At 45.7% G+C, this 24,550-nt stretch overlaps 1 protein-coding gene across 5 annotated transcripts in view; it reads left to right on the forward strand.

Annotated features, from left to right (window-relative positions):
• Positions 1 to 24,550, forward strand: part of LOC100380667 (cytoplasmic dynein 1 intermediate chain 1) — a 127,549-nt gene that overhangs the window by 52,117 nt on the left and 50,882 nt on the right. For all 5 annotated transcript variants that reach the window (XM_082961272.1, XM_014142838.1, XM_014142843.1 and 2 more), the window contains 4 exons: positions 8,259 to 8,351; positions 13,283 to 13,448; positions 13,706 to 13,805; positions 14,400 to 14,525. In XM_082961272.1, coding sequence (XP_082817398.1) covers positions 8,259 to 8,351; positions 13,283 to 13,448; positions 13,706 to 13,805; positions 14,400 to 14,525 — 485 coding nt within the window. The remainder of the gene's footprint in view (positions 1 to 8,258; positions 8,352 to 13,282; positions 13,449 to 13,705; positions 13,806 to 14,399; positions 14,526 to 24,550) is intronic.

Below are 24,550 nucleotides of genomic sequence, written 5' to 3' on the forward strand. Positions count from 1 at the left end.
GAGGGGAGTGGGCTTGGTCATGTTACTAATAATCATGTTGGGAGGGGAGTGGGCTTGGTCATGTTACTAATAATCATGTTGGGAGGGGAGTGGGTTTGGTCATGTTACTAATAATCATGTTGGGAGGGGAGTGGGCTTGGTCATGTTACTAATAATCATGTTGGGAGGGGAGTGGGCTTGGTCATGTTACTAATAATCATGTTGGGAGGGGAGTGGGCTTGGTCATGTTACTAATAATCATGTTGGGGGGGAGTGGGCTTGGTCATGTTACTAATAATTATGTTGGGGGGGAGTGGGCTTGGTCATGTTACTAATAATCATGTTGGGGGGAGTGGGCTTGGTCATGTTACTAATAATTATGTTGGGGGAGAGTGGGCTTGGTCATGTTACTAATAATTATTTTGGGAGGGGAGTGGGCTTGGTCATGTTACTAATAATCATGTTGGGGGAGTGGGCTTGGTCATGTTACTAATAATCATGTTGGGAGGGGAGTGGGTTTGGTCATGTTACTAATAAGCATGTTGGGGGAGTGGGCTTGGTCATGTTACTAATAATCATGTTGGGAGGGGAGTGGGCTTGGTCATGTTACTAATAATTATGTTGGGGGAGAGTGGGCTTGGTCATGTTACTAATAATTATGTTGGGAGGGGAGTGGGCTTGGTCATGTTACTAATAATCATGTTGGGGGGGAGTGGTCTTGGTCATGTTACTAATCATTATTTTGGGGGGGAGTGGGCTTGGTCATGTTACTAATAATCATGTTGGGAGGGGAGTGGGCTTGGTCATGTTACTAATAATCATGTTGGGGGGGAGTGGGCTTGGTCATGTTACTAATAATCATGTTGGGGGTGAGTGGGCTTGGTCATGTTACTAATAATTATGTTGGGGGAGAGTGGGCTTGGTCATGTTACTAATAATCATGTTGGGGGGAGTGGGCTTGGTCATGTTACTAATAATTATGTTGGGGGAGAGTGGGCTTGGTCATGTTACTAATAATTATTTTGGGAGGGGAGTGGGCTTGGTCATGTTACTAATAATCATGTTGGGGGAGTGGGCTTGGTCATGTTACTAATAATCATGTTTGGAGGGGAGTGGGTTTGGTCATGTTACTAATAAGCATGTTGGGGGAGTGGGCTTGGTCATGTTACTAATAATCATGTTGGGGAGAGTGGGCTTGGTCATGTTACTAATAATTATGTTGGGGGAGAGTGGGCTTGGTCATGTTACTAATAATTATGTTGGGAGGGGAGTGGGCTTGGTCATGTTACTAATAATCATGTTGGGGGGGAGTGGTCTTGGTCATGTTACTAATCATTATTTTGGGGGGGAGTGGGCTTGGTCATGTTACTAATAATCATGTTGGGAGGGGAGTGGGCTTGGTCATGTTACTAATAATCATGTTGGGGGGGAGTGGGCTTGGTCATGTTACTAATAATCATGTTGGGGGTGAGTGGGCTTGGTCATGTTACTAATAATTATGTTGGGGGAGAGTGGGCTTGGTCATGTTACTAATAATCATGTTGGGGGGAGTGGGCTTGGTCATGTTACTAATAATTATGTTGGGGGAGAGTGGGCTTGGTCATGTTACTAATAATTATTTTGGGAGGGGAGTGGGCTTGGTCATGTTACTAATAATCATGTTGGGGGAGTGGGCTTGGTCATGTTACTAATAATCATGTTTGGAGGGGAGTGGGTTTGGTCATGTTACTAATAAGCATGTTGGGGGAGTGGGCTTGGTCATGTTACTAATAATCATGTTGGGGAGAGTGGGCTTGGTCATGTTACTAATAATCATGTTGGGGGTGAGTGGGCTTGGTCATGTTACTAATAATTATGTTGGGAGGGGAGTGGGCTTGGTCATGTTACTAATAATTATGTTGGGAGGGGAGTGGGCTTGGTCATGTTACTAATAATCATGTTGGGGGGGGAGTGGTCTTGGTCATGTTACACTAATCATTATTTTGGGGGGGAGTGGGCTTGGTCATGTTACTAATAATCATGTTGGGGGGGAGTGGGCTTGGTCATGTTACTAATAATCATGTTGGGGGTGACTGGGCTTGGTCATGTTACTAATAATCATGTTGGGGGAGTGGGCTTGGTCATGTTACTAATAATCATGTTTGGAGGGGAGTGGGTTTGGTCATGTTACTAATAAGCATGTTGGGGGAGTGGGCTTGGTCATGTTACTAATAATCATGTTGGGGAGAGTGGGCTTGGTCATGTTACTAATAATCATGTTGGGGGTGAGTGGGCTTGGTCATGTTACTAATAATTATGTTGGGAGGGGAGTGGGCTTGGTCATGTTACTAATAATTATGTTGGGAGGGGAGTGGGCTTGGTCATGTTACTAATAATCATGTTGGGGGGGGAGTGGTCTTGGTCATGTTACACTAATCATTATTTTGGGGGGGAGTGGGCTTGGTCATGTTACTAATAATCATGTTGGGGGGGAGTGGGCTTGGTCATGTTACTAATAATCATGTTGGGGGTGACTGGGCTTGGTCATGTTACTAATAATTATGTTGGGGGAGAGTGGGCTTGGTCATGTTACTAATAATCATGTTGGGGGGAGTGGGCTTGGTCATGTTACTAATAATCATGTTGGGGGGGAGTGGGCTTGGTCATGTTACTAATAATCATGTTGGGAGGGGAGTGGGTTTGGTCATGTTACTAATAATCATGTTGGGAGTGGGTTTGGTCATGTTACTAATAATCATGTTGGGAGTGGGTTTGGTCATGTTACTAATAATCATGTTGGGGGGAGTGGGTTTGGTCATGTTACTAATAATCATGTTGGGAGTGGGATTGGTCATGTTACTAATAATCATGTTGGGAGGGGAGTGGGCTTGGTCATGTTACTAATAATCATGTTGGGAGGGGAGTGGGCTTGGTCATGTTACTAATAATCATGTTGGGAGGGGAGTGGGCTTGGTCATGTTACTAATAATCATGTTGGGAGGGGATTGGGCTTGGTCATGTTACTAATAATCATGTTGGGGGGGAGTGGGCTTGGTCATGTTACTAATAATTATGTTGGGGGGGGGAGTGGGCTTGGTCATGTTACTAATAATCATGTTGGAGGGGAGTGGGCTTGGTCATGTTACTAATAATTATGTTGGGGGGGAGTGGGCTTGGTCATGTTACTAATAATCATGTTGGGGGGGAGTGGGCTTGGTCATGTTACTAATAATTATGTTGGGGGAGAGTGGGCTTGGTCATGTTACTAATAATCATGTTGGGAGGGGAGTGGGCTTGGTCATGTTACTAATAATTATGTTTGGGGGGAGTGGGCTTGGTCATGTTACTAATAATCATGTTGGAGGGGAGTGGGCTTGGTCATGTTACTAATAATTATGTTGGGGGGGAGTGGGCTTGGTCATGTTACTAATAATCATGTTGGGAGGGGAGTGGGTTTGGTCATGTTACTAATAAGCATGTTGGGGGGGAGTGGGCTTGGTCATGTTACTAATAATCAAGTTGGGAGGGGAGTGGGCTTGGTCATGTTACTAATAATTATGTTGGGGGGGAGTGGGCTTGGTCATGTTACTAATAATTATGTTGGGGGGGGAGTGGGCTTGGTCATGTTACTAATAATCATGTTGGGGGGGAGTGGGCTTGGTCATGTTACTAATAATCATGTTGGGGAGAGTGGGCTTGGTCATGTTACTAATAATCATGTTGGGGAGAGTGGGCTTGGTCATGTTACTAATAATCATGTTGGGGAGAGTGGGCTTGGTCATGTTACTAATAATCATGTTGGGGGGAGTGGGCTTGGTCATGTTACTAATAATCATGTTGGGGGGGAATGGGCTTGGTCATGTTACTAATAATCATGTTGGGAGAGTGGGCTTGGTCATGTTACTAATAATCATGTTGGGAGGGGAGTGGGTTTGGTCATGTTACTAGTAATCATGTTGGAGGGGAGTGGGCTTGGTCATGTTACTAATAATCATGTTGGGGAGAGTGGGCTTGGTCATGTTACTAATAATCATGTTGGGGAGAGTGGGCTTGGTCATGTTACTAATAATCATGTTGGGAGAGTGGGCTTGGTCATGTTACTAATAATCATGTTGGGGAGAGTGGGCTTGGTCATGTTACTAATAATCATGTTGGGAGGGGAGTGGGTTTGGTCATGTTACTAGTAATCATGTTGGAGGGGAGTGGGCTTGGTCATGTTACTAATAATCATGTTGGGGGGAGTGGGCTTGGTCATGTTACTAATAATCATGTTGGGGGGGAGTGGGCTTGGTCATGTTACTAATAATCATGTTGGGAGGGGAGTGGGTTTGGTCATGTTACTAATAATCATGTTGGGAGTGGGTTTGGTCATGTTACTAATAATCATGTTGGGAGTGGGTTTGGTCATGTTACTAATAATCATGTTGGGGGGAGTGGGTTTGGTCATGTTACTAATAATCATGTTGGGAGTGGGATTGGTCATGTTACTAATAATCATGTTGGGAGGGGAGTGGGCTTGGTCATGTTACTAATAATCATGTTGGGAGGGGAGTGGGCTTGGTCATGTTACTAATAATCATGTTGGGAGGGGAGTGGGCTTGGTCATGTTACTAATAATCATGTTGGGAGGGGAGTGGGCTTGGTCATGTTACTAATAATCATGTTGGGAGGGGAGTGGGCTTGGTCATGTTACTAATAATCATGTTGGGAGGGGAGTGGGCTTGGTCATGTTACTAATAATCATGTTGGGGAGAGTGGGCTTGGTCATGTTACTAATAATCATGTTGGGAGAGTGGGCTTGGTCATGTTACTAATAATCATGTTGGGGAGTGGGCTTGGTCATGTTACTAATAATCATGTTGGGGAGAGTGGGCTTGGTCATGTTACTAATAATCATGTTGGGGGGAGTGGGCTTGGTCATGTTACCTAATAATCATGTTGGGGGGGAGTGGGCTTGGTCATGTTACTAATAATCATGTTGGGGAGAGTGGGCTTGGTCATGTTACTAATAATCATGTTGTGAGGGGAGTGGGTTTGGTCATGTTACTAATAATCATGTTGGAGGGGTGTGGGCTTGGTCATGTTACTAATAATCATGTTGGGGACAGTGGGCTTGGTCATGTTACTAATAATCATGTTGGGGAGAGTGGGCTTGGTCATGTTACTAATAATCATGTTGGGGGAGTGGGCTTGGTCATGTTACTAATATTCATGTTGGGGAGAGTGGGCTTGGTCATGTTACTAATAATCATGTTGGGGAGAGTGGGTGTCACAAGTTTCTTCATCTTCCGATGATATAGAGAAATCGTCGTCTGAGAACGTGGACCAATACGCAGTAGAGTTGGTGCTCATCATCTTAATTTATTAAATGACGTTGAACACGAGAAAACAAGAAAACAACAAGAACAACGAAAGACAGTTTTGCAGGCTATATAAAACGCAGTGCAAAATCAATCTCCCACAAAAGACAAACACAAACACACCCTCATATATGGGACTCTCAATCAAAGGCAAATAGACAACACCTGCCTTCAATTGAGAGTCCCAACCCCAATGAACCCAAACATAGAAACAGACACACTAGACTCAACATAGAATACATGAAAATCGAACAGTGCCCAAAAACCCCGGAATACCTAAATCAACTGCCCTACAACAAACACACCACCCCTAACCACATAAAACAAATACCCTCTGCCACGTCCTGACCAAACTACAATACCAATTAACCCTTAGACTGGCCAGGACGTGACAGTACCCCCCCCCCCCCCTAAAGGTGCTAACCCCGGAAGCACCTTAAGAAAAACAACAACCCCAAACAACAACAAAAAAATCCCCCTACTAAAGGGAGGGAAGGGAGGGTGGCTGCCGTCAACGACGGCACTGTGCTACACCCCCCCTCCCTAACCCACCTATATCTGGAGGTGGCTCCGGTTCTGGCCGTTCCAGGCAGTCGGTCCACTCTGGCAGACCCGGAGGGCAGTCGGGCCACTCTGGCAGACCCGGAGGACAGTCGGGCCACTCTGGTAGACCCGGAGGGCAGTCGGGCCACTCTGGCAGACCCGGAGGGCAGTCGGGCCACTCTGGCAGCTCGGGGCAGTCGGGCCACTCTGGCAGGCCCGGGGGGCAGTCGGGCCTCTCTGGCAGGCCCGGGAAGTCTGGCCACTCTGGCAGGCCCGGGCAGTCTGGCCACTCTGGCAGTTCCGGGCAGTCTGGCCACTCTGGCAGTTCCGGGCAGTCTGGCCACTCTGGCAGTTCCGGGCAGTCTGGCCACTCTGGCAGTTCCGGGCAGTCTGGCCACTCTGGCGGCTCCTGACTAGCGGGCGGCTCTGGCGGCTCCTGACTAGCGGGCGGCTCTGGTGACGTACGACTGGCGGGCGGCTCTGGTGACTGTTGACTGGCGGGCAGCTCTGGTGACTGTTGACTGGCGGGCAGCTCTGGTGACTGTTGACTGGCGGGCAGCTCTGGTGACTGTTGACTGGCGGGCAGCTATGGTGACTGTTGACTGGCGGGCAGCTCTGGTGACTGTTGACTGGCGGGCAGCTCTGGCGCCTCTTGACTGACGGGCCGACGCACTGTCAGCCTGGTGCGTGGTGCTGGTACTGGGGTCATCAGCCTGAGAACACGCACCTCCAGGCTAGTGCGGGGAGCGGGAACAGGACGAGTCTTACTGGACTGACGCAGCTCTGGGTCCGCACGAGAGGCAGGAACCGGAAAGACTGGGCCATGGAGGCGCGCAGATGACCGTGATCGCACCGCCTGCACAGCCCGTCCTGGCTGGATGAGACTAGTAGCCCTGCACGAGTGGGGTGCTGGTGCAGGGCGGACGGGGCTGTGCGTGCGTATAGGCGAGATATTGCGCACCTCCGCGAAACACGGCGCTCTCCACCTCCTACGCTCCACCATGTACTCACGGGTAGCTGGCTTATGGTTCCTCCTAGACCTAGCCAAACTACCCGTGTGCCCCCCCCAAAAAAAATCTTGGGGGTGCCTCTCCGGCTTCCTCGCCATGGCTTCAAACCGCCGCCTCTCAGCCTTCGCCTCCTCGGTCTCTTCCCGTGGGCGACGGTATTCCCCAGCCTGATGCAAAGGTCCAGCCCCGTCCAGAACTTCCTCCCAGGTCCATCTCTCCCGCCAGTCCAACTCGACATCCCTTTTTCTCTGCTGCTTGGTCCTTTGTTGGTGGGAGATTCTGTCACAAGTTTCTTCATCTTCCGATGATATAGAGAAATCGTCGTCTGAGAACGTGGACCAATACGCAGTAGAGTTGGTGCTCATCATCTTAATTTATTAAATGACGTTGAACACGAGAAAACAACAAGAACAACGAAAGACAGTTTTGCAGGCTATATAAAACGCAGTGCAAAATCAATCTCCCACAAAAGACAAACACAAACACACCCTCATATATGGGACTCTCAATCAAAGGCAAATAGACAACACCTGCCTTCAATTGAGAGTCCCAACCCCAATGAACCCAAACATAGAAACAGACACACTAGACTCAACATAGAATACATGAAAATCGAACAGTGCCCAAAAACCCTGGAATACCTAAATCAACTGCCCTACAACAAACACACCACCCCTAACCACATAAAACAAATACCCTCTGCCACGTCCTGACCAAACTACAATACCAGTTAACCCTTAGACTGGCCAGGACGTGACAGTGGGTTTGGTCATGTTACTAATAATCATATTGGGAGGGGAGTGGGTTTGGTCATGTTACTAATAATCATGTTGGGAGGGGAGTGGGCTTGGTCATGTTACTAATAATCATGTTGGGAGGGGAGCGGGCTTGGTCATGTTACTAATAATCATGTTGGGAGGGGAGTGGGCTTGGTCATGTTACTAATAATCATGTTGGGAGTGGGTTTGGTCATGTTACTACTAATAATTTTTCTGCAGGTGTTTTCCCAATGTTCCGATAATACAACTGGTGGAAATGACAGAAGTCCTAGAAAAATCCTCCATCCTCCAATTGACCTATACTGTAGTAGTATCAAATGCTTTGCAGGGTGTCCTGCCAAGCCGAATACACTTAATTGTGTATGTTTGTGTGTGTGTGTGTGTGTGTGTGTGTGTGTAGGAGGCCCATCCGGCCCTGAATGTCAGTTAGTCAGGTGGGCCAGGCCTGCGAATGATTAGATGGGATGGAGGGGTATAAGTATAGAGGGGGGGTTGTAGTACTTGGAACAGCTGCTGATTAAAATGACTGCTTGCTCTTTCTTTCTCTCTCCCTTTCCCTCTCTCTCCCCCTTTCCGTCCTCTATACCCCTCTCTCTCTCTTTCTACAGAGGAGGAAGAAGAGGATGAAGAAATCACAGAGCTGAAGCCTGATCCTGAATCTGACCAGCAGGAGGAGGAGGACACCAAGGAGATGAAAGAGGGTAAGAAGAGGGGGATGATACGAGGGGGAGGAGAAGAGGGGGAGGAGAGGAGGGGGAGGAGAAGAATGGGAATTTTGTAGAGGGGGAGGAGAAGAGGGGGAGGAGAGGGGGGTGAGAGGGGGCTGAGAAGAGGGGGTTGAGAAGAGGGGGGGAGAAGAAGGGGCATTTTGCAGAGGGGAAGAGAAGAGGGGGATGAGAGGGGGTTGAAAAGAGGGGGGGAGAAGAAGGGGCATTTTGTAGAGGGGGAGGAGAAGAGGGGGAGGAGAAGAAGGGGCATTTTGTAGAGGGGGAGGAGAAGAGGGGGAGGAGAAGAAGGGGCATGAGTGGAGGGGTTTGGGGTAGAATGGAATTGTTTACCGTAAAGAGGGGGAAAGATGAAAGGTGAAGTAATGGTAAGAAATACAGTAGCTTTAGCTGAAGGGAGTGTTTGCATCCCAAATGGCACCCTATTCCCTAATGGGTCCTGGTCATAAGTAGTGCACTATATAGGGAATAGTGTGCCATTTGAGTCACAACCTATGAGTTCAGGTGAGTTGAAGCACATAGGTCACACATATGTCAGATAATCATTTCTGACACTGAACTCTCCAGTTCTCTCCACCAATTGAGTTTAACCACCACCTTGGTTTGGGGAACAGTATAACAGAAACATAACATATTTCAATTAAAAACGAGTAAAAGCGATGAATCAATTCATGAAATGTATTTATAAAGCCCTTTTTACATCAGCAGATGTCACAAAGTGCTATACAGAAACCCAGTATAAAACCCCAAACAGCAAGCAATGCAGGTGTAGAAGCACGGTGGCTAGGAAAAACTCCCTGGAAAGGCAGGAACCTAGGAAGAAACCTAGAGAGGAACCAGGCTCTGAGGGGTGGCCAGTCCTCTTCTGGCTGTGCCGGGTGGAGATTATTGAAGACGTTCAAACTTTCATAGATGACCAGCAGGGTCAAAGAGAGAGAGAGATGGGAGAATTAGAGGGAGCATACTGAAGATCACACAGGACACCAGATAAGACAGGAGAAATACTCCAGATAGGACAGACTGAACCTAGCCCCCTGGTACATACACACTGGAGACTGAGACAGTGGGAGTCGGGGGACACTGGCCCCGTCCAAAGTTTCCCCCGGAGAGGGCGAACCAGGCAGGATATAACCCCACCCACTTTGCCAAAGCACAGCCCCCACACCACCAAAGGATATCAAAGACCACTAATGTACTACCATGAGACAAGGCCGAGTGTAGCCCACCAAGATCTCCCCCAACGAGCCCGAGGACAGGAAGGATGGGAGAGCGCGAGGACAGGAAGGATGGGAGAGCGCGAGGACAGGAAGGATGGGAGAGCGCAAGGACAGGAAGGACGGGAGAGCCCGAGGACAGGAAGGATGGGAGAGCGAGAGGACAGGAAGGATGGGAGAGCACGAGGACAGGAAAGATGGGAGAGCGCGAGGACAGGCAGGATGGGAGAGCGCGAGGACAGGAAGGATGGGAGAGCCCGAGGACAGGAAGGATGGGAGAGCGCGAGGACAGGAAGGATGGGAGAGCGCGAGGACAGGAAGGATGGGAGAGCCCGAGGACAGGAAGGATGGGAGAGCCCGAGGACAGGAAGGATGGGAGAGCGCGAGGACAGGAAGGATGGGAGAGCGCGAGGACAGGAAGGATGGGAGAGCCCGAGGACAGGAAGGATGGGAGAGCCCGAGGACAGGAAGGATGGGAGAGCCCGAGGACAGGAAGGATGGGAGAGCGCGAGGACAGGAAGGATGGGAGAGCGCGAGGACAGGAAGGATGGGAGAGCGCGAGGATAGGAAGGATGGGAGAGCGCGAGGATAGGAAGGATGGGAGACTCCGAGGACAGGAGGGATGGGAGAGCGCCAGCCTTGTCTTCTCCCACATCGCCAGTCAAACTGTCACTAAACAAAGCCGTTGGAGCGTGAGTGAGCGGTCACTCGCGCGTGACCCCCGCTGGCGTATCGGATGCCAATCTCTGTGGCCGAGGTCCAGCTTATCGGCCCGTAGCCCTGCGGGTCAGACCTGATTAAAAACGTGTCACTTGACCCACTCTGGAGGACTTCAAAAAGAACAGAGAGGGGGGGGGCAGAGAGGGATGGCGAGGGAACGTAGATGGGGGCAGAGAGGGCATTCTTTGTGAGGCAAAGCTGGTGCAAGGAGTAAATAACACTAAAGGAGGGTAGAATGAGGCCTTATTGAGGCCAGGGGCTGGCCCTGTTAAAACACACACAGATGTACACACATGTCATTACACACACACACACACACACACACACACACACACACACACACACACACACACTATTACACACACACCCACACACACACTATCACACACACACTATTACACACACACACACACACACACACAGGGTCCCAGTCTACCCTGACTTTGATCAGCCCTTTGTTGTCCTTATGAGTTGTCAAAAACAGGACCAAGAGAATCAAGTGGGCTGAGATCAAAGAGTCAGCCAACTAATGGGGACTGCATGGGGACAGACAGAGTGACATCACACAGAGGGACATCATAACCGAACCGGCGTCTCACTGGGCCCGGCCGTTATTACAGGGGAGGAGGAGAGGAGGGGAGGACCTCGGACGTTGTTTATTCTTATTTACCAAGTGAATTACTTTACAGCTGGTCATGTACTGCTTTACAGCTGGTCATGTACTACTTTACAGCTGGTCATGAACTACTTTACAGCTGGTGATGTACTGCTTTACAGCTGGTCATGTACTACTTTACAGCTGGTCATGTACTACTTTGCAGCTGGTCGTGTACTAATACAGCTGGTCATGTACTACTTTACAGCTGGTCATGTACTATACAGCTGGTCATGTACTGCTTTACAGCTGGTCATGTACTGCTTTGCAGCTGGTCGTGTACTATACAGCTGGTCATGTACTACTTTACAGCTGGTCATGTACTGCTTTGCAGCTGGTCGTGTACTATACAGCTGGTCATGTACTACTTTACAGCTGGTCAAGTACTGCTTTACAGCTGGTCATGTACTACTTTACAGCTGGTCATATACTACTTTACAGCTAGTCATGTACTACTTTACAGCTGGTCATGTACTATACAGCTGGTCATGTACTACTTTATAGCTGATCATGTACTACTTTACAGCTGGTCGTGTACTACTTTACAGCTGGTCAAGTACTACTTTACAGCTGGTCATGTACTGCTTTACAGCTGATCATATACTACTTTACAGCTCATGTACTACTTTACAGCTGGTCATGTACTATACAGCTGGTCATGTACTACTTTACAGCTGGTCATATACTACTTTACAGCTGGTCACGTACTACTTTACAGCTGGTCATGTACTATACAGCTGGTCATGTACTACTTCACAGCTGGTCATTTACTACTTTACAGCTGGTCATGTACTACTTTGCAGCTGGTCAAGTACCACTTTGCAGCTGGTCATGTACTACTTTACAGCTGGTCATGTACTATACAGCTGGTCATGTACTATACAGCTGGTCATGTACTACTTTACAGCTGGTCATGTACTACTTTACAGCTGGTCATGTACTATACAGCTGGTACTTACTACTTTACAGCTGTTCATGTACTACTTTACAGCTGGTCATGTACTGCTTTACAGCTGGTCATGTACTGCTTTGCAGCTGGTTGTGTACTACTTTACAGCTGGTCATGTACTGCTTTACAGCTCGTCATGTACTACTTTACAGCTGGTCATGTACTACTTTACAGCTGGTCATGTACTATACAGCTGGTCATGTACTACTTTACAGCTGATCATGTACTACTTTACAGCTGGTCATGTACGACTTTACAGCTGGTCATGTACTACTTTACAGCTGGTCATGTACTATACAGCTGGTCATATACTACTTTACAGCTGGTCATGCACTACTTTACAGCTGGTCATGTACTACTTTACAGCTGGTCATGGACTACTTTACAGCTGGTCAAGTACCACTTTGCAGCTGGTCGTGTACTATACAGCTGGTCATGTACTACTTTACAGCTGGTCATGTACTGCTTTACAGCTGGTCATGTACTATACAGCTGGTCCTGTACTGCTTTGCAGCTGGTTGTGTACTACTTTACAGCTGGTCATGTACTACTTTACAGCTGGTCATGTACTACTTTACAGCTGGTCCTGTACTACTTGACAGCTGGTCATGTATTATACAGTTGGCCATGTACTACTTTACAGCTGGTCATGTAGTACTTTACAGCTGGTCATGTACTACTTTGCAGCTGGTCAAGTACCATTTTGCAGCTGGTCGTGTACTACTTTGCAGCTGGTCATGTACTACTTTGCAGCTTTGCAGACTATGATGCATGAGGAGGTTTATTGTATCCGAGGCTTTACTCTATCCTGGATGGAAGTGACGTCAGTGATTTGGTGTTGCGATCTAGATAGAACTATTGTTATTGTCGTATGGTGCAGTAAAGTTATAGACAGAATATATGTGCAACCAGACTGTTGTCTTAGTGTGTGTGGAGTTTGAATCATGTTTATTTGGGTATACACTGTCTGTATTTAGTGCCAGTTCAGGGTAGTAGTTTGGGAATGGGTGGGTGTTTAAAATGACACGTCTATATTTGTATTTCTACGTGTGTGTGGATGTGGATGTTTGTTTGTGTCTCAGGCCACCCCAGAGAGCTGTGTCTGGGTGGTGTGTCTCAGACCACCCCAGAGAGCTGTGTCTGGGTGGTGTGTGTCCCTGCACATTGTCATTGACCTATTTTGACTTATCCCTGTGTGTGTGTGTGTGTGTGTGTGTGTGTGTGTGTGTGTGTGTGTGTGTGTGTGTGTGTGTGTGTGTGTCGTGCATACGTGCGTGCGTGTGCTTGTGTGTGTTTGTGTGCATGCATCCATGTGTGTGTGTGCCTGCGTTCGTACGTGCCTGTGCCTGCGTGCGTGTATGTGTTTCAGGCTACCCCTGCAGGGAGCTGACAGAGGAAGAGAAGCAGCAGATCCTCAAATCAGAGGAGTTCCTCAGTTTCTTTGACTGCAGCATCAGAGTGATGGAGAGAGCCCTGGCGCAGGACTCAGACATCTTCTTTGACTACAGTGGACGAGACCTGGATGACAAGGAGGGGTGCGAAATTGGAATTTGTGTGTGTGTGTGTGTGTATCTCTGTTGTGATGTCTGTTGAAGGAACATGGTTTGTGTAATCATGTGTATGGAGCTGATAATGGCCTCATGGAGTAATGCCTTTGGTGTCAATCAGGACTTGACCTCTTTGTTCTTCAAACACATTCCCTCCTCATGATGTCATCGTCCTCTCAGAACCCCCATTTGACATACAATGACATCACCCAGTGACCTCTGACCCCTGTTTCTATTGGTCACAGGGACTTACAAGGCGGTTCCAGTCTGGCCCTCAGTAGGCTATTCTATGACGAGCACTGGTCCAAACATCGAGTCATCACCTGTCTGGACTGGTCCCCTCAGGTAAGGACCGTTCCAGGGTGAAGTTTCCCCTTAGGTACAGATCTAGGACCAGCTTCCCCTCCCACAATGCTAACCTTAACAATTAGTGGGGGGAAAGCAAAACTGACCCAAGATCAGCATTTAGGTGCAACTTTACCCACACTGTGTGTGTGTGTTTTGGGAAGGGAGGAGTGCATGTTTGTGAGTGTATGTGTCATCACTGTACTCTCCATGATCTTCCTCCTCATCCTCCTCTCCCTTCTCTTCCTCCTCTCCATCCTCTTCCTCCTCCCCTGATCCTTTTTTATCCTTCATTTTCCCTCTCATTCCTGTTTCCGCTTTCTTTCCTTCCTCTTCTCTATCTCTCAATTTGATTTGATCTCCCCCTCCTCTTCCTCCCCTCCTCTTACTTCCTCTCCTCTATCTCTCAATTTTATTTGATCTCCCCCCTCCTCTTCCTCCCCTCCTCTGACTCCCCCTCTTCGATCATTCCATTTTATTTGATCATGTCCTCTCTCCTCCCCCTCCTCTTCCTCTCCCTCCTGTACCTTCCTCTCCTCGATCTCTCAATTTTATTTGATCTTCCCCCTCCTCTTCCTCCCCCTCCCTCCCCAGTATCCAGAGCTGTTGGTGGCATCCTACAACAACAACGAGGATGCTCCTCACGAGCCTGACGGTGTAGCTCTGGTCTGGAACATGAAGTTTAACAAGAACACACCTGAGTATGTCTTCCACTGCCAGGTAAAATCAGTCCCAGGTACACCTCCATCAGATCAGCTGGACCGTATTCACAAAGTATCTCAGAGTGCTGATCTACCATCAGTTTAGCCTATTAGATCATAATTCAATGGAGAGAGGGGACCTGATCCTAGATCAGCGCTCCTTCTCTGGTATGCTTTATAAATACGGTCTTTGATCTATATAACATTTAACTGTTCCCAATGTGTTATACCGATATTGTATTTATGTGATTTATATGTCTATATTACAGTACTTTAATTTAACAACAGCACTCTGATTTATAATTGTGTTTCGGGCACTGTCTCAACAGCCAAAAGAAAAAAATATTCACAGCATATTTTCTTTTAACAAAAAAAAGTGACGCTATTTTCCTACAGTTGATTAATGTTTTAATTGGCAGCCTGCTACAAGTGGATGTGGGTAGAGATACAATATTCTAAGGTTGCATCCCAAAAGGCACCCTTTTCATGAAATAGTGCACCACTTTTGACCAGGGCCCATAGGGATCTGGTCAATGGTAATGCAGTATGTAGGGAATGATAGGGTGCAATTTGGGATGCTGCCTTAGACAAGTAGGTAATGTCTATGGAACACATCATTCCACCGCTTCAACAATGATGACACCAGAGATGAAAAATTAGGAGTAAAGTGATATTTAATTAAAGCAGTGAGTTCCTCAGGGGTTCCTGGGGTTTGGCCTACTTGGGCAGAACATGATATTATGGAACATGTCCTGCTCGCTCGCTTTGGTTTTGGTGCAGAAAATGCCTCTGGTTGATCGTGACGTGTGTGTGTATGTGTTTTTGGTTTTACAATCCACGTGGGAACCAGAAGTCCTCACAAGGATAGTAAAACAAGAACAATTCTGACAAGTGGGGACATTTCACCGCTCCCCACAAGGAAAAAGGCTATTTTAAGTTTAGGGGTTTGGTTTAGGATTACAATTAGGTTTAAGGTTAGGATTAGGGTTAGGAGTTGGGGTTAGGGGTTGGGGTTAGGGGTTACGTAAAAAATTATTTTAAATAGGAATCGGTTGTTTGGTCCCCTCAAGGATGGTAAAACAAACGTGTGTGTACGTTTGCACGTATGTGTGTGTATTCACGTGCAAATCCGTGTGTGTCCGTGTGTGTGTGTGTGTGTGTGTGTGTGTGTGTGTGTGTGTGTGTGTGTGTGTGTGTGTGTGTGTGTGTGTGTGTGTGTGTGTGTGTGTGTGTGTGTGTGTGTGTGTGTGTGTGTATGTGTGTGTGTGTCTGTGTGTCCGTGTGTGTCTGTGTGTGATGGGGAGGCTGGGAGGCAACTGAGGTCTGGGGAGGAGATTTAGAGGGACTCTGAGAGAGAGAGAGAGAGAGAGATTACAGAAACTTCTGCGTAATAAAAAGATGTGGCCTACCACTTCCTAATCCAGGAGGCCACATGTGTTAGCCCACCCACGTGGATCCTCCAATCACATGTGCTGCTTAACTCTGTTTCCTACGCCCAGAGTCTACCTCATAAACACACACACACGCACAGTATAAACTTATATACAAACAGTACATTGAAATAGTCACACACACACACACACTGAGTTATAGACATACACACAGAGTCACAGGCTCACACACAGAGTCACACACACACACACACACACTCATGCAAAGCCATACACACATGCACAGCCACCCACTCCCACACTGCAGACCAATATATGCAATTTAGTAGAGGCCTTAATAGATTTGAATAGATAATAGATACACACCATTATCCCCCAGCTTTATTTGGCTACTATTATTAATGTATGTTCTGAAGTGCATGTAGTCTGGTGTAGATATTACAGTGTTACAACATGTAGTCTGGTGTAGATATTACAGTGTTACAGCATGTAGTCTGGTGTAGATATTACAGTGTTACAGCATGTAGTCTGGTGTAGATATTACAGTGTTACAGCATGTAGTCTGGTGTAGATATTACAGTGTTACAGCATGCAGTCTGGTGTAGATATTACAGTGTTACAGCATGCAGTCTGGTGTAGATATTACAGTGTTACAGCATGCAGTCTGGTGTAGATATTACAGTGTTACAGCATGTAGTCTGGTGTAGATATTACTGTGTTACAGCATGTAGTTTGGTGTAGATATTACAGTGTTACAGCATGTAGTCTGGTGTAGATATTACAGTGTTACAGCATGTAGTCTGGTGTAGATATTACAGTGTTACAGCATGTAGTCTGGTGTAGATATTACAGTGTTATGTCCATATTGTAGTCTGGAAGCTGGGTTTCTATAGTATAATGATGTCCATATTGTAGTCTGGAAGCTGGGTTTCTATAGTATAATGATGTCCATATTATAGTCTGGAAGCTGGGTTTCTATAGTATAATGATGTCCATATTGTAGTCTGGAAGCTGGGTTTCTATAGTATAATGATGTCCATATTGTAGTCTGGAAGCTGGGTTTCTATAGTATAATGATGTCCATATTGTAGTCTGGAAGCTGGGTTTCTATAGTATAATGATGTACATATTGTAGTCTGGAAGCTGGGTTTCTATAATGTAAAGATGTCCATATTGTAGTCTGGAAGCTGGGTTTCTATAGTATAATGATGTCCATATTGTAGTCTGGAAGCTGGGTTTCTATAGTATAATGATGTCCATATTGTAGTCTGGAAGCTGGGTTTGTATAGTATAATGATGTCCATATTGTAGTCTGGAAGCTGGGTTTCTATAGTATAATGATGTCCATATTGTAGTCTGGAAGCTGGGTTTCTATAGTATAATGATGTCCATATTGTAGTCTGGAAGCTGGGTTTCTATAGTATAATGATGTCCATATTGTAGTCTGGAAGCCGGGTTTCTATAGTATAATGATGTCCATATTGTAGTCTGGAAGCTGGGTTTCTATAGTATAATGATGTCCATATTGTAGTCTGGAAGCTGGGTTTCTATAATGTAAAGATGTCCATATTGTAGTCTGGAAGCTGGGTTTCTATAATGTAAAGATGTCCATATTGTAGTCTGGAAGCTGGGTTTGTATAGTATAATGATGTCCATATTGTAGTCTGGAAGCTGGGTTTCTATAGTATAATGATGTCCATATTGTAGTCTGGAAGCTGGGTTTCTATAATGTAAAGATGTCCATATTGTAGTCTGGAAGCTGGGTTTCTATAATGTAAAGATATCCATATTGTAGTCTGGAAGCTGGGTTTGTATAGTATAATGATGTCCATATTGTAGTCTGGAAGCTGGGTTTCTATAGTATAATGATGTCCATATTGTAGTCTGGAAGCTGGGTTTCTATAATGTAAAGATGTCCATATTGTAGTCTGGAAGCTGGGTTTCTATAGTATAATGATGTCCATATTGTAGTCTGGAAGCAGGGTTTTTATAATGTAAAGATGTCCATATTGTAGTCTGGAAGCTGGGTTTCTATAATGTAAAGATGTCCATATTGTAGTCTGGAAGCTGGGTTTGTATAGTATAATGATGTCCATATTGTAGTCTGGAAGCTGGGTTTCTATAGTATAATGATGTCCATATTGTAGTCTGGAAGCTGGGTTTCTATAGTATAATGATGTCCATATTGTAGTCTGGAAGCTGGGTTTCTATAGTATAATGATGTCCATATTGTAGTCTGGAAGCTGGGTTTCTATAGTATAATGATGTCCATATTGTAGTCTGGAAGCTGGGTTTCTATAGTATAATGATGTCCATATTGTAGTCTGGAAGCTGGGTTTCTATAGTATAATGATGTCCATATTGTAGTCTGGAAGCTGGGTTTGTATAGTATAATGATGTCCATATTGTAGTCTGTAAGCTGGGTTTCTATAGTATAATGATGTCCATATTGTAGTCTGGAAGCTGGGTTTCTATAGTATAATGATGTCCATATTGTAGTCTGGAAGCTGGGTTTCTATAGTATAATGATGTCCATATTGTAGTCTGGAAGCTGGGTTTCTATAGTATAATGATGTCCATATTGTAGTCTGGAAGCTGGGTTTCTATAGTATAATGATGTCCATATGTAGTCTGGAAGCTGGGTTTCTATAGTATAATGATGTCCATATTGTAGTCTGGAAGCTGGGTTTCTATAGTATAATGATGACCATATTGTAGTCTGGAAGCTGGGTTTCTATAGTATAATGATGTCCATATTGTAGTCTGGAAGCTGGGTTTCTATAGTATAATGATGTCCATATTGTAGTCTGGAAGCTGGGTTTCTATAATGTAAAGATGTCCATATTGTAGTCTGGAAGCTGGGTTTCTATAGTATAAAGATGTCCATATTGTAGTCTGGAAGCTGGGTTTCTATAATGTAAAGATGTCCATATTGTAGTCTGGAAGCTGGGTTTCTATAGTATAATGATGTCCATATTGTAGTCTGGAAGCTGGGTTTGTATAGTATAATGATGTCCATATTGTAGTCTGGAAGCTGGGTTTCTATAGTATAATGATGTCCATATTGTAGTCTGGAAGCTGGTTTCTATAGTATAATGATGTCCATATTGTAGTCTGGAAGCTGGGTTTGTATAGTATAATGATGTCCATATTGTAGTCTGGAAGCTGGGTTTCTATAGTATAATGATGTCCATATTGTAGTCTGGAAGCTGGGTTTCTATAGTATAATGATGTCCATATTGTAGTCTGGAAGCTGGGTTTCTATAATGTAAAGATGTCCATATTGTAGTCTGGAAGCTGGGTTTCTATAGTATAATGATGTCCATATTGTAGTCTGGAAGCTGGGTTTCTATAGTATAATGATGTCCATATTGTAGTCTGGAAGCTGGGTTTCTATAGTATAATGATGTCCATATTGTAGTCTGGAAGCTGGGTTTCTATAGTATAATGATGTCCATATTGTAGTCTGGAAGCTGGGTTTCTATAGTATAATGATGTCCATATTGTAGTCTGGAAGCTGGGTTTGTATAACATAATGATGTCCATATTGTAGTCTGGAAGCTGGGTTTCTATAGTATAATGATGTCCATATTGTAGTCTGGAAGCTGGGTTTCTATAATGTAAAGATGTCCATATTGTAGTCTGGAAGCTGGGTTTCTATAATGTAAAGATGTCCATATTGTAGTCTGGAAGCTGGGTTTCTATAGTATAATGATGTCCATATTGTAGTCTGGAAGCTGGGTTTGTATAACATAATGATGTCCATATTGTAGTCTGGAAGCTGGGTTTCTATAGTATAATGATGTCCATATTGTAGTCTGGAAGCTGGGTTTCTATAATGTAAAGATGTCCATATTGTAGTCTGGAAGCTGGGTTTCTATAATGTAAAGATGTCCATATTGTAGTCTGGAAGCTGGGTTTCTATAGTATAATGATGTCCATATTGTAGTCTGGAAGCTGGGTTTCTATAGTATAATGATGTCCATATTGTAGTCTGGAAGCTGGGTTTCTATAGTATAAAGATGTCCATATTGTAGTCTGGAAGCTGGGTTTCTATAGTATAATGATGTCCATATTGTAGTCTGGAAGCTGGGTTTCTATAGTATAAAGATGTCCATATTGTAGTCTGGAAGCTGGGTTTCTATAGTATAATGATGTCCATATTGTAGTCTGGAAGCTGGGTTTCTATAATGTAAAGATGTCCATATTGTAGTCTGGAAGCTGGGTTTCTATAATGTAAAGATGTCCATATTGTAGTCTGGAAGCTGGGTTTCTATAATGTAAAGATGTCCATATTGTAGTCTGGAAGCTGGGTTTCTATAATGTAAAGATGTGTGTATATTGTCACTGTGATAAAACAGGAGACATTTGGCATTGGAAGCTGTGTGAGAAGTTTACAACAAGCATTGAAATGTACAACCATACATAAAGTTAATGTCATTACAGTTCAACATTTTACAAATGAACAGTTGGTTCCTCACCCTGAATGTGGTATAGATAAGAACTAATGATACAGTAATTATCTGATACACACTCACATGCACGCACGCATGCGCACACACACCACACACATACACTCACATGCACAAAGGCACGCATACACACACACCACACACCGCTTCTCCCATGAGAGGGGTCTATTTGGGTGACTGAGTGCCGCTGCTGGGAAGATGTGTGGTGGATGAAATGATAGCGGGGGGGGTGGACAGAAATGAAAACCAAAATGGCACCTCCCAGGCACCTCCCAGGCTTTCTTGTGTCAGTCAGTATGAGTGTGGCCTGGGGCTGTGCCATGCCCTTTCATGAGAGAAATAAATAAATAAAAGACAGAGCGAAAAGGAGTCAATCTCCAATCGCTTGGCATGGGCCTCCCTCGCTTTTCTAGCTGGAGAGGGATGAAAGGAGGCAGGAGTGATCAGGGGAGAAGAGATATTGTTTTTCACTCGGGGATCTATTACAAACAGAGGTGCTCCTTTCTAGTTATCCATGGATCAGATGGATCTTAATGTGCGAGCATGTTCAGCCGTTTAACCCCCAAAACCACAGGCCGCCTTTCTTTTCTCTCTCTTCTCCTCTTCCTGAGGTAGACGAAACGCATGCGACCTCCTTTGCATACACTCATCCTATATCGGCCTCTCTTCAATCACACACGCTCAGCACTGTTAGGGCTATGCTAGGACTCTGCCAGGGCTCTGTTAGGGCTCTCCCAGGGCTCTGTTAGGGCTCTGCCAGGGCTCTGTTAGGGCTCTGCCAGGGCTCTGTTAGGGCTGTCCCAGGGCTCTGTTAGGGCTCTGCCAGGGCTCTGTTAGGGCTCTGCCAGGGCTCTGTTAGGGCTCTGTTAGGGCTCTGTTAGGGCTCTGCCAGGGCTCTGTTAGGGCTCTGCCAGGGTTCTGTTAGGTCTCTGTTAGGGCTCTGCCAGGGCTCTGTTAGGGCTCTGTTAGGGCTCTGCCAGGGCTCTGTTAGGGCTTTGCCAGGGCTCTGTTAGGGCTCTGTTAGGGCTCTGCCAGGGCTCTGTTATGGCGCTGCTAGGGCTTTGTTAGGGCTCTGCCTAGACTCTGATATGGCTCTGCTAGGGCTCTGTTAGGGCTCTGCTATGGCTCTGTTAGGGCTCTGCTATGGCTCTGTTAGGGCTCTGCTAGGGCTCTGCCAGGGCTCTGTTAGGGCTCTGCCAGGGCTCTGTTAGGGCTCTGCTAGGGCTCTGCCAGGGCTCTGTTATGGCTCTGCCAAGGCTCTGCTAGGGTTCTGCTAGGGCCCTGCTAGGGCTCTGTTAGGGCTCTGTTAGGGCTCTGCCAAGGCCCCTGCTAGGGCTCTGCCAGGGCTCTGTTAGGGCTCTGCTAGGGCCCTGTTAGGGCTCTGGTAGGGCTTTGCCAGGGCTCTGTTAGGGCTCTGTTAGGGCTCTGTTAGGGCTCTGCCAGGGCTCTGTTAGGGCTCTGCCAGGGCTCTGTTAGGGCTCTGCTAGGGCTCTGCCAGGGCTCTGTTATGGCTCTGCCAAGGCTCTGCTAGGGTTCTGCTAGGGCCCTGCTAGGGCTCTGTTAGGGCTCTGTTAGGGCTCTGCCAAGGCCCCTGCTAGGGCTCTGCCAGGGCTCTGTTAGGGCTCTGCTAGGGCCCTGTTAGGGCTCTGGTAGGGCTTTGCCAGGGCTCTGTTAGGGCTCTGTTAGGGCTCTGTTAGGGCTCTGCCAGGGCTCTGTTAGGGCTCTTCCAGGGCTCTGTTAGGGCTCTGCCAGGGCTCTCCTAGGGCAACATTTCTACAAACCTGTTTTTATGGGGTATTGTGTGTAGATTGATCAAGAAAAAATATGTAATCAATTTTAGAATAAGGCTGTAACGTAACAAAATGTGGAAAAAGTCAAAGGGTCTGAATACTTTCCGAATGCACTGTATATTGGGGTGGTTGAAATGATGTTGAATTTCATATTTCAGAGAGTAAAATGGCGTGTTTGAATCATCGTCATTGTTTCAACGTCATGCCATCAACCTAAATATGGAGGTATATTGAAATAAAATGTCAAGCCATCGTCCAACGATTTCTGCCTGAACAATGACTCCTACTGCTATACGAGGGGTAATGCACTTCATTGAGAAGGAGTCTACCATCCAAATGTCTACAGTACCTCTACTTTATGTTTAGCTTTTTTAAACAAGCTGTGTTCGATTCAGCTGAGCTATCATGTCAACACATTTAGACATCTATCAGCTTCCATATTAATTTGTGTAGACTACCTAAATAACATTCAAGAGTTGAAAGGAACTCCTCAAACTTTTTTTTCACAGTCTGTACAGTATGTGAGGTTGGGTTTATGTAGGCTACATTGACATCTGATTTTCCCAAAGGACACCATCCCCACTGGGCAAAATCTGGTTGAATCAACATTGTTTCCATGCAATTTAAAAAATATATATATTAATAATGTGATTATGTTGAATCGACGTGGAAAACTGAATGGATTTGCAAAAAGTCACCCAACTTTTAACCTAAATCTAAGGACATGGTGAATTTTTTGGGTTGATTTCACTTTAAATTCACATGAAAAACTAGACGTTGAAATGGTCATTATAATTTGTCCATGGTGGATTGGATTTCTGGAAGTTTACAAGTAGTTACCATTAGCGCTATGAATACGATGCCAAATTCATTGTATTAATAATAAACTTCTACCTTTGGATATTGCCTTCAACCAGCTTTCAACCAGTGTGTGCCCAGCAGAGTATGTAAGTGGAGCGGAGCTGGAGCGGAGCGAGGAGTGGAGCGTGCCCAATTTGACTGGAACGTGGAGCGAGTTTCCTAAAGGTTGGAGCATCTGCCTTCTCGCCCCCTCCAATTTCACTCCAGTAGCACTCACTTCATCAGCTCAGGGCGCGCCCCGTCCTCATATGCATCTGTACGCTACTTGTGTGCTGCTATAGCCCCGTGCTTTAGCTACTGTCATGGAGTTCACAAAATCTTTTCATAAAGAAACTGATAAAACACACAGGTGCTAAATCAAGGTGATTTACAAAGATGAGGACCAAAACCAAGAGAGGGAGTGTGGTGATGTAATGTCCACAACTAAAGAAATCTGAAAAGACACGTATCCTGAAAGCATGGTGGTGTACTTACTACGTGCAAATGCTAACAGAAAGGAACGAGGTGGGAAACTAGCTAAGTGTGTCAAATCAGATTTTGTTCATTTTTGTTCTATTATTTATTCAATAGGCCATCATTTATTTTGGCCCAATAGGCCTGGCATATTACCTCTTTCAAGGAGCTTTCCATTTTGATAGGGTTATTTTACCTAAAATCTTTTAGGCATACCTACAATTTTTTTATATGCATCCCTGCCCAGCCTGGCAAGAGTGGCCCGAAGGATATTTAGCATCCCCATTGGCTCCGTAAGCGCTGTGAGGGTATGTAGCATCCCCATTGGCTCCCCACGCGCTGTGAGGGTATTTAGCATCCCCATTGGCTCCCCAAGCGCTGTGAGGGTATTTAGCATCCCCATTGGCTCCCCAAGCGCTGTGAGGGTATTTAGCATCCCAATTGGCTCCCCAAGCGCTGTGAGGGTATTTAGCATCCCCATTGGCTCCCCAAGCGCTGTGAGGGTATTTAGCATCCCCATTGGCTCCCCAAGCGCTGTGAGGGTATTTAGCATCCCCACTGGTCCCCAAGCGCTGTGAGGGTATTTAGCATCCCCATTGGTCCCCAAGCGCTGTGAGGGTATTCTCCACTTCTGGCCTGCTTTCCAGGCACCATTACATCAACCTGAAGCCACAGACTCTGACCAATTTGATGTTTCTAAAAATGATTTCCGAGGCACTGTAGACTGAGCCTAATAAACCATTTTTCGTTTAATTTGTGTTTAATTCTATGTAAGTCACAGCCTATATGTGCAAATTGTGGATTATATAATGATTTAATATAACGAAATGTTGTTTAAATGCTGAGCACTTAATGTCCCTGCCAGCCTAGTGTGTCGCACTTGCAAATGCTTCACAAAGTATTTCTTTGTAGGCTATAGCCTTAAAATAATTGAAATAATATAGCTTAAATAATTCATTTTCATTCCTTCTTAGTCTCCCTGTCTGGCTCCTGACCTATTAGAGTGGTTATATGCTGTTTAATACGACATGTGAAATGATGAGCACTTCTTACGTTCACCTTTTCATGTTGTTTATT

The sequence above is a fragment of the Salmo salar genome, chromosome 14, assembly GCF_965601325.2.
Source record: "Salmo salar chromosome 14, fSalSal1, whole genome shotgun sequence".
Taxonomy (NCBI): Eukaryota; Metazoa; Chordata; class Actinopteri; order Salmoniformes; family Salmonidae; genus Salmo; species Salmo salar.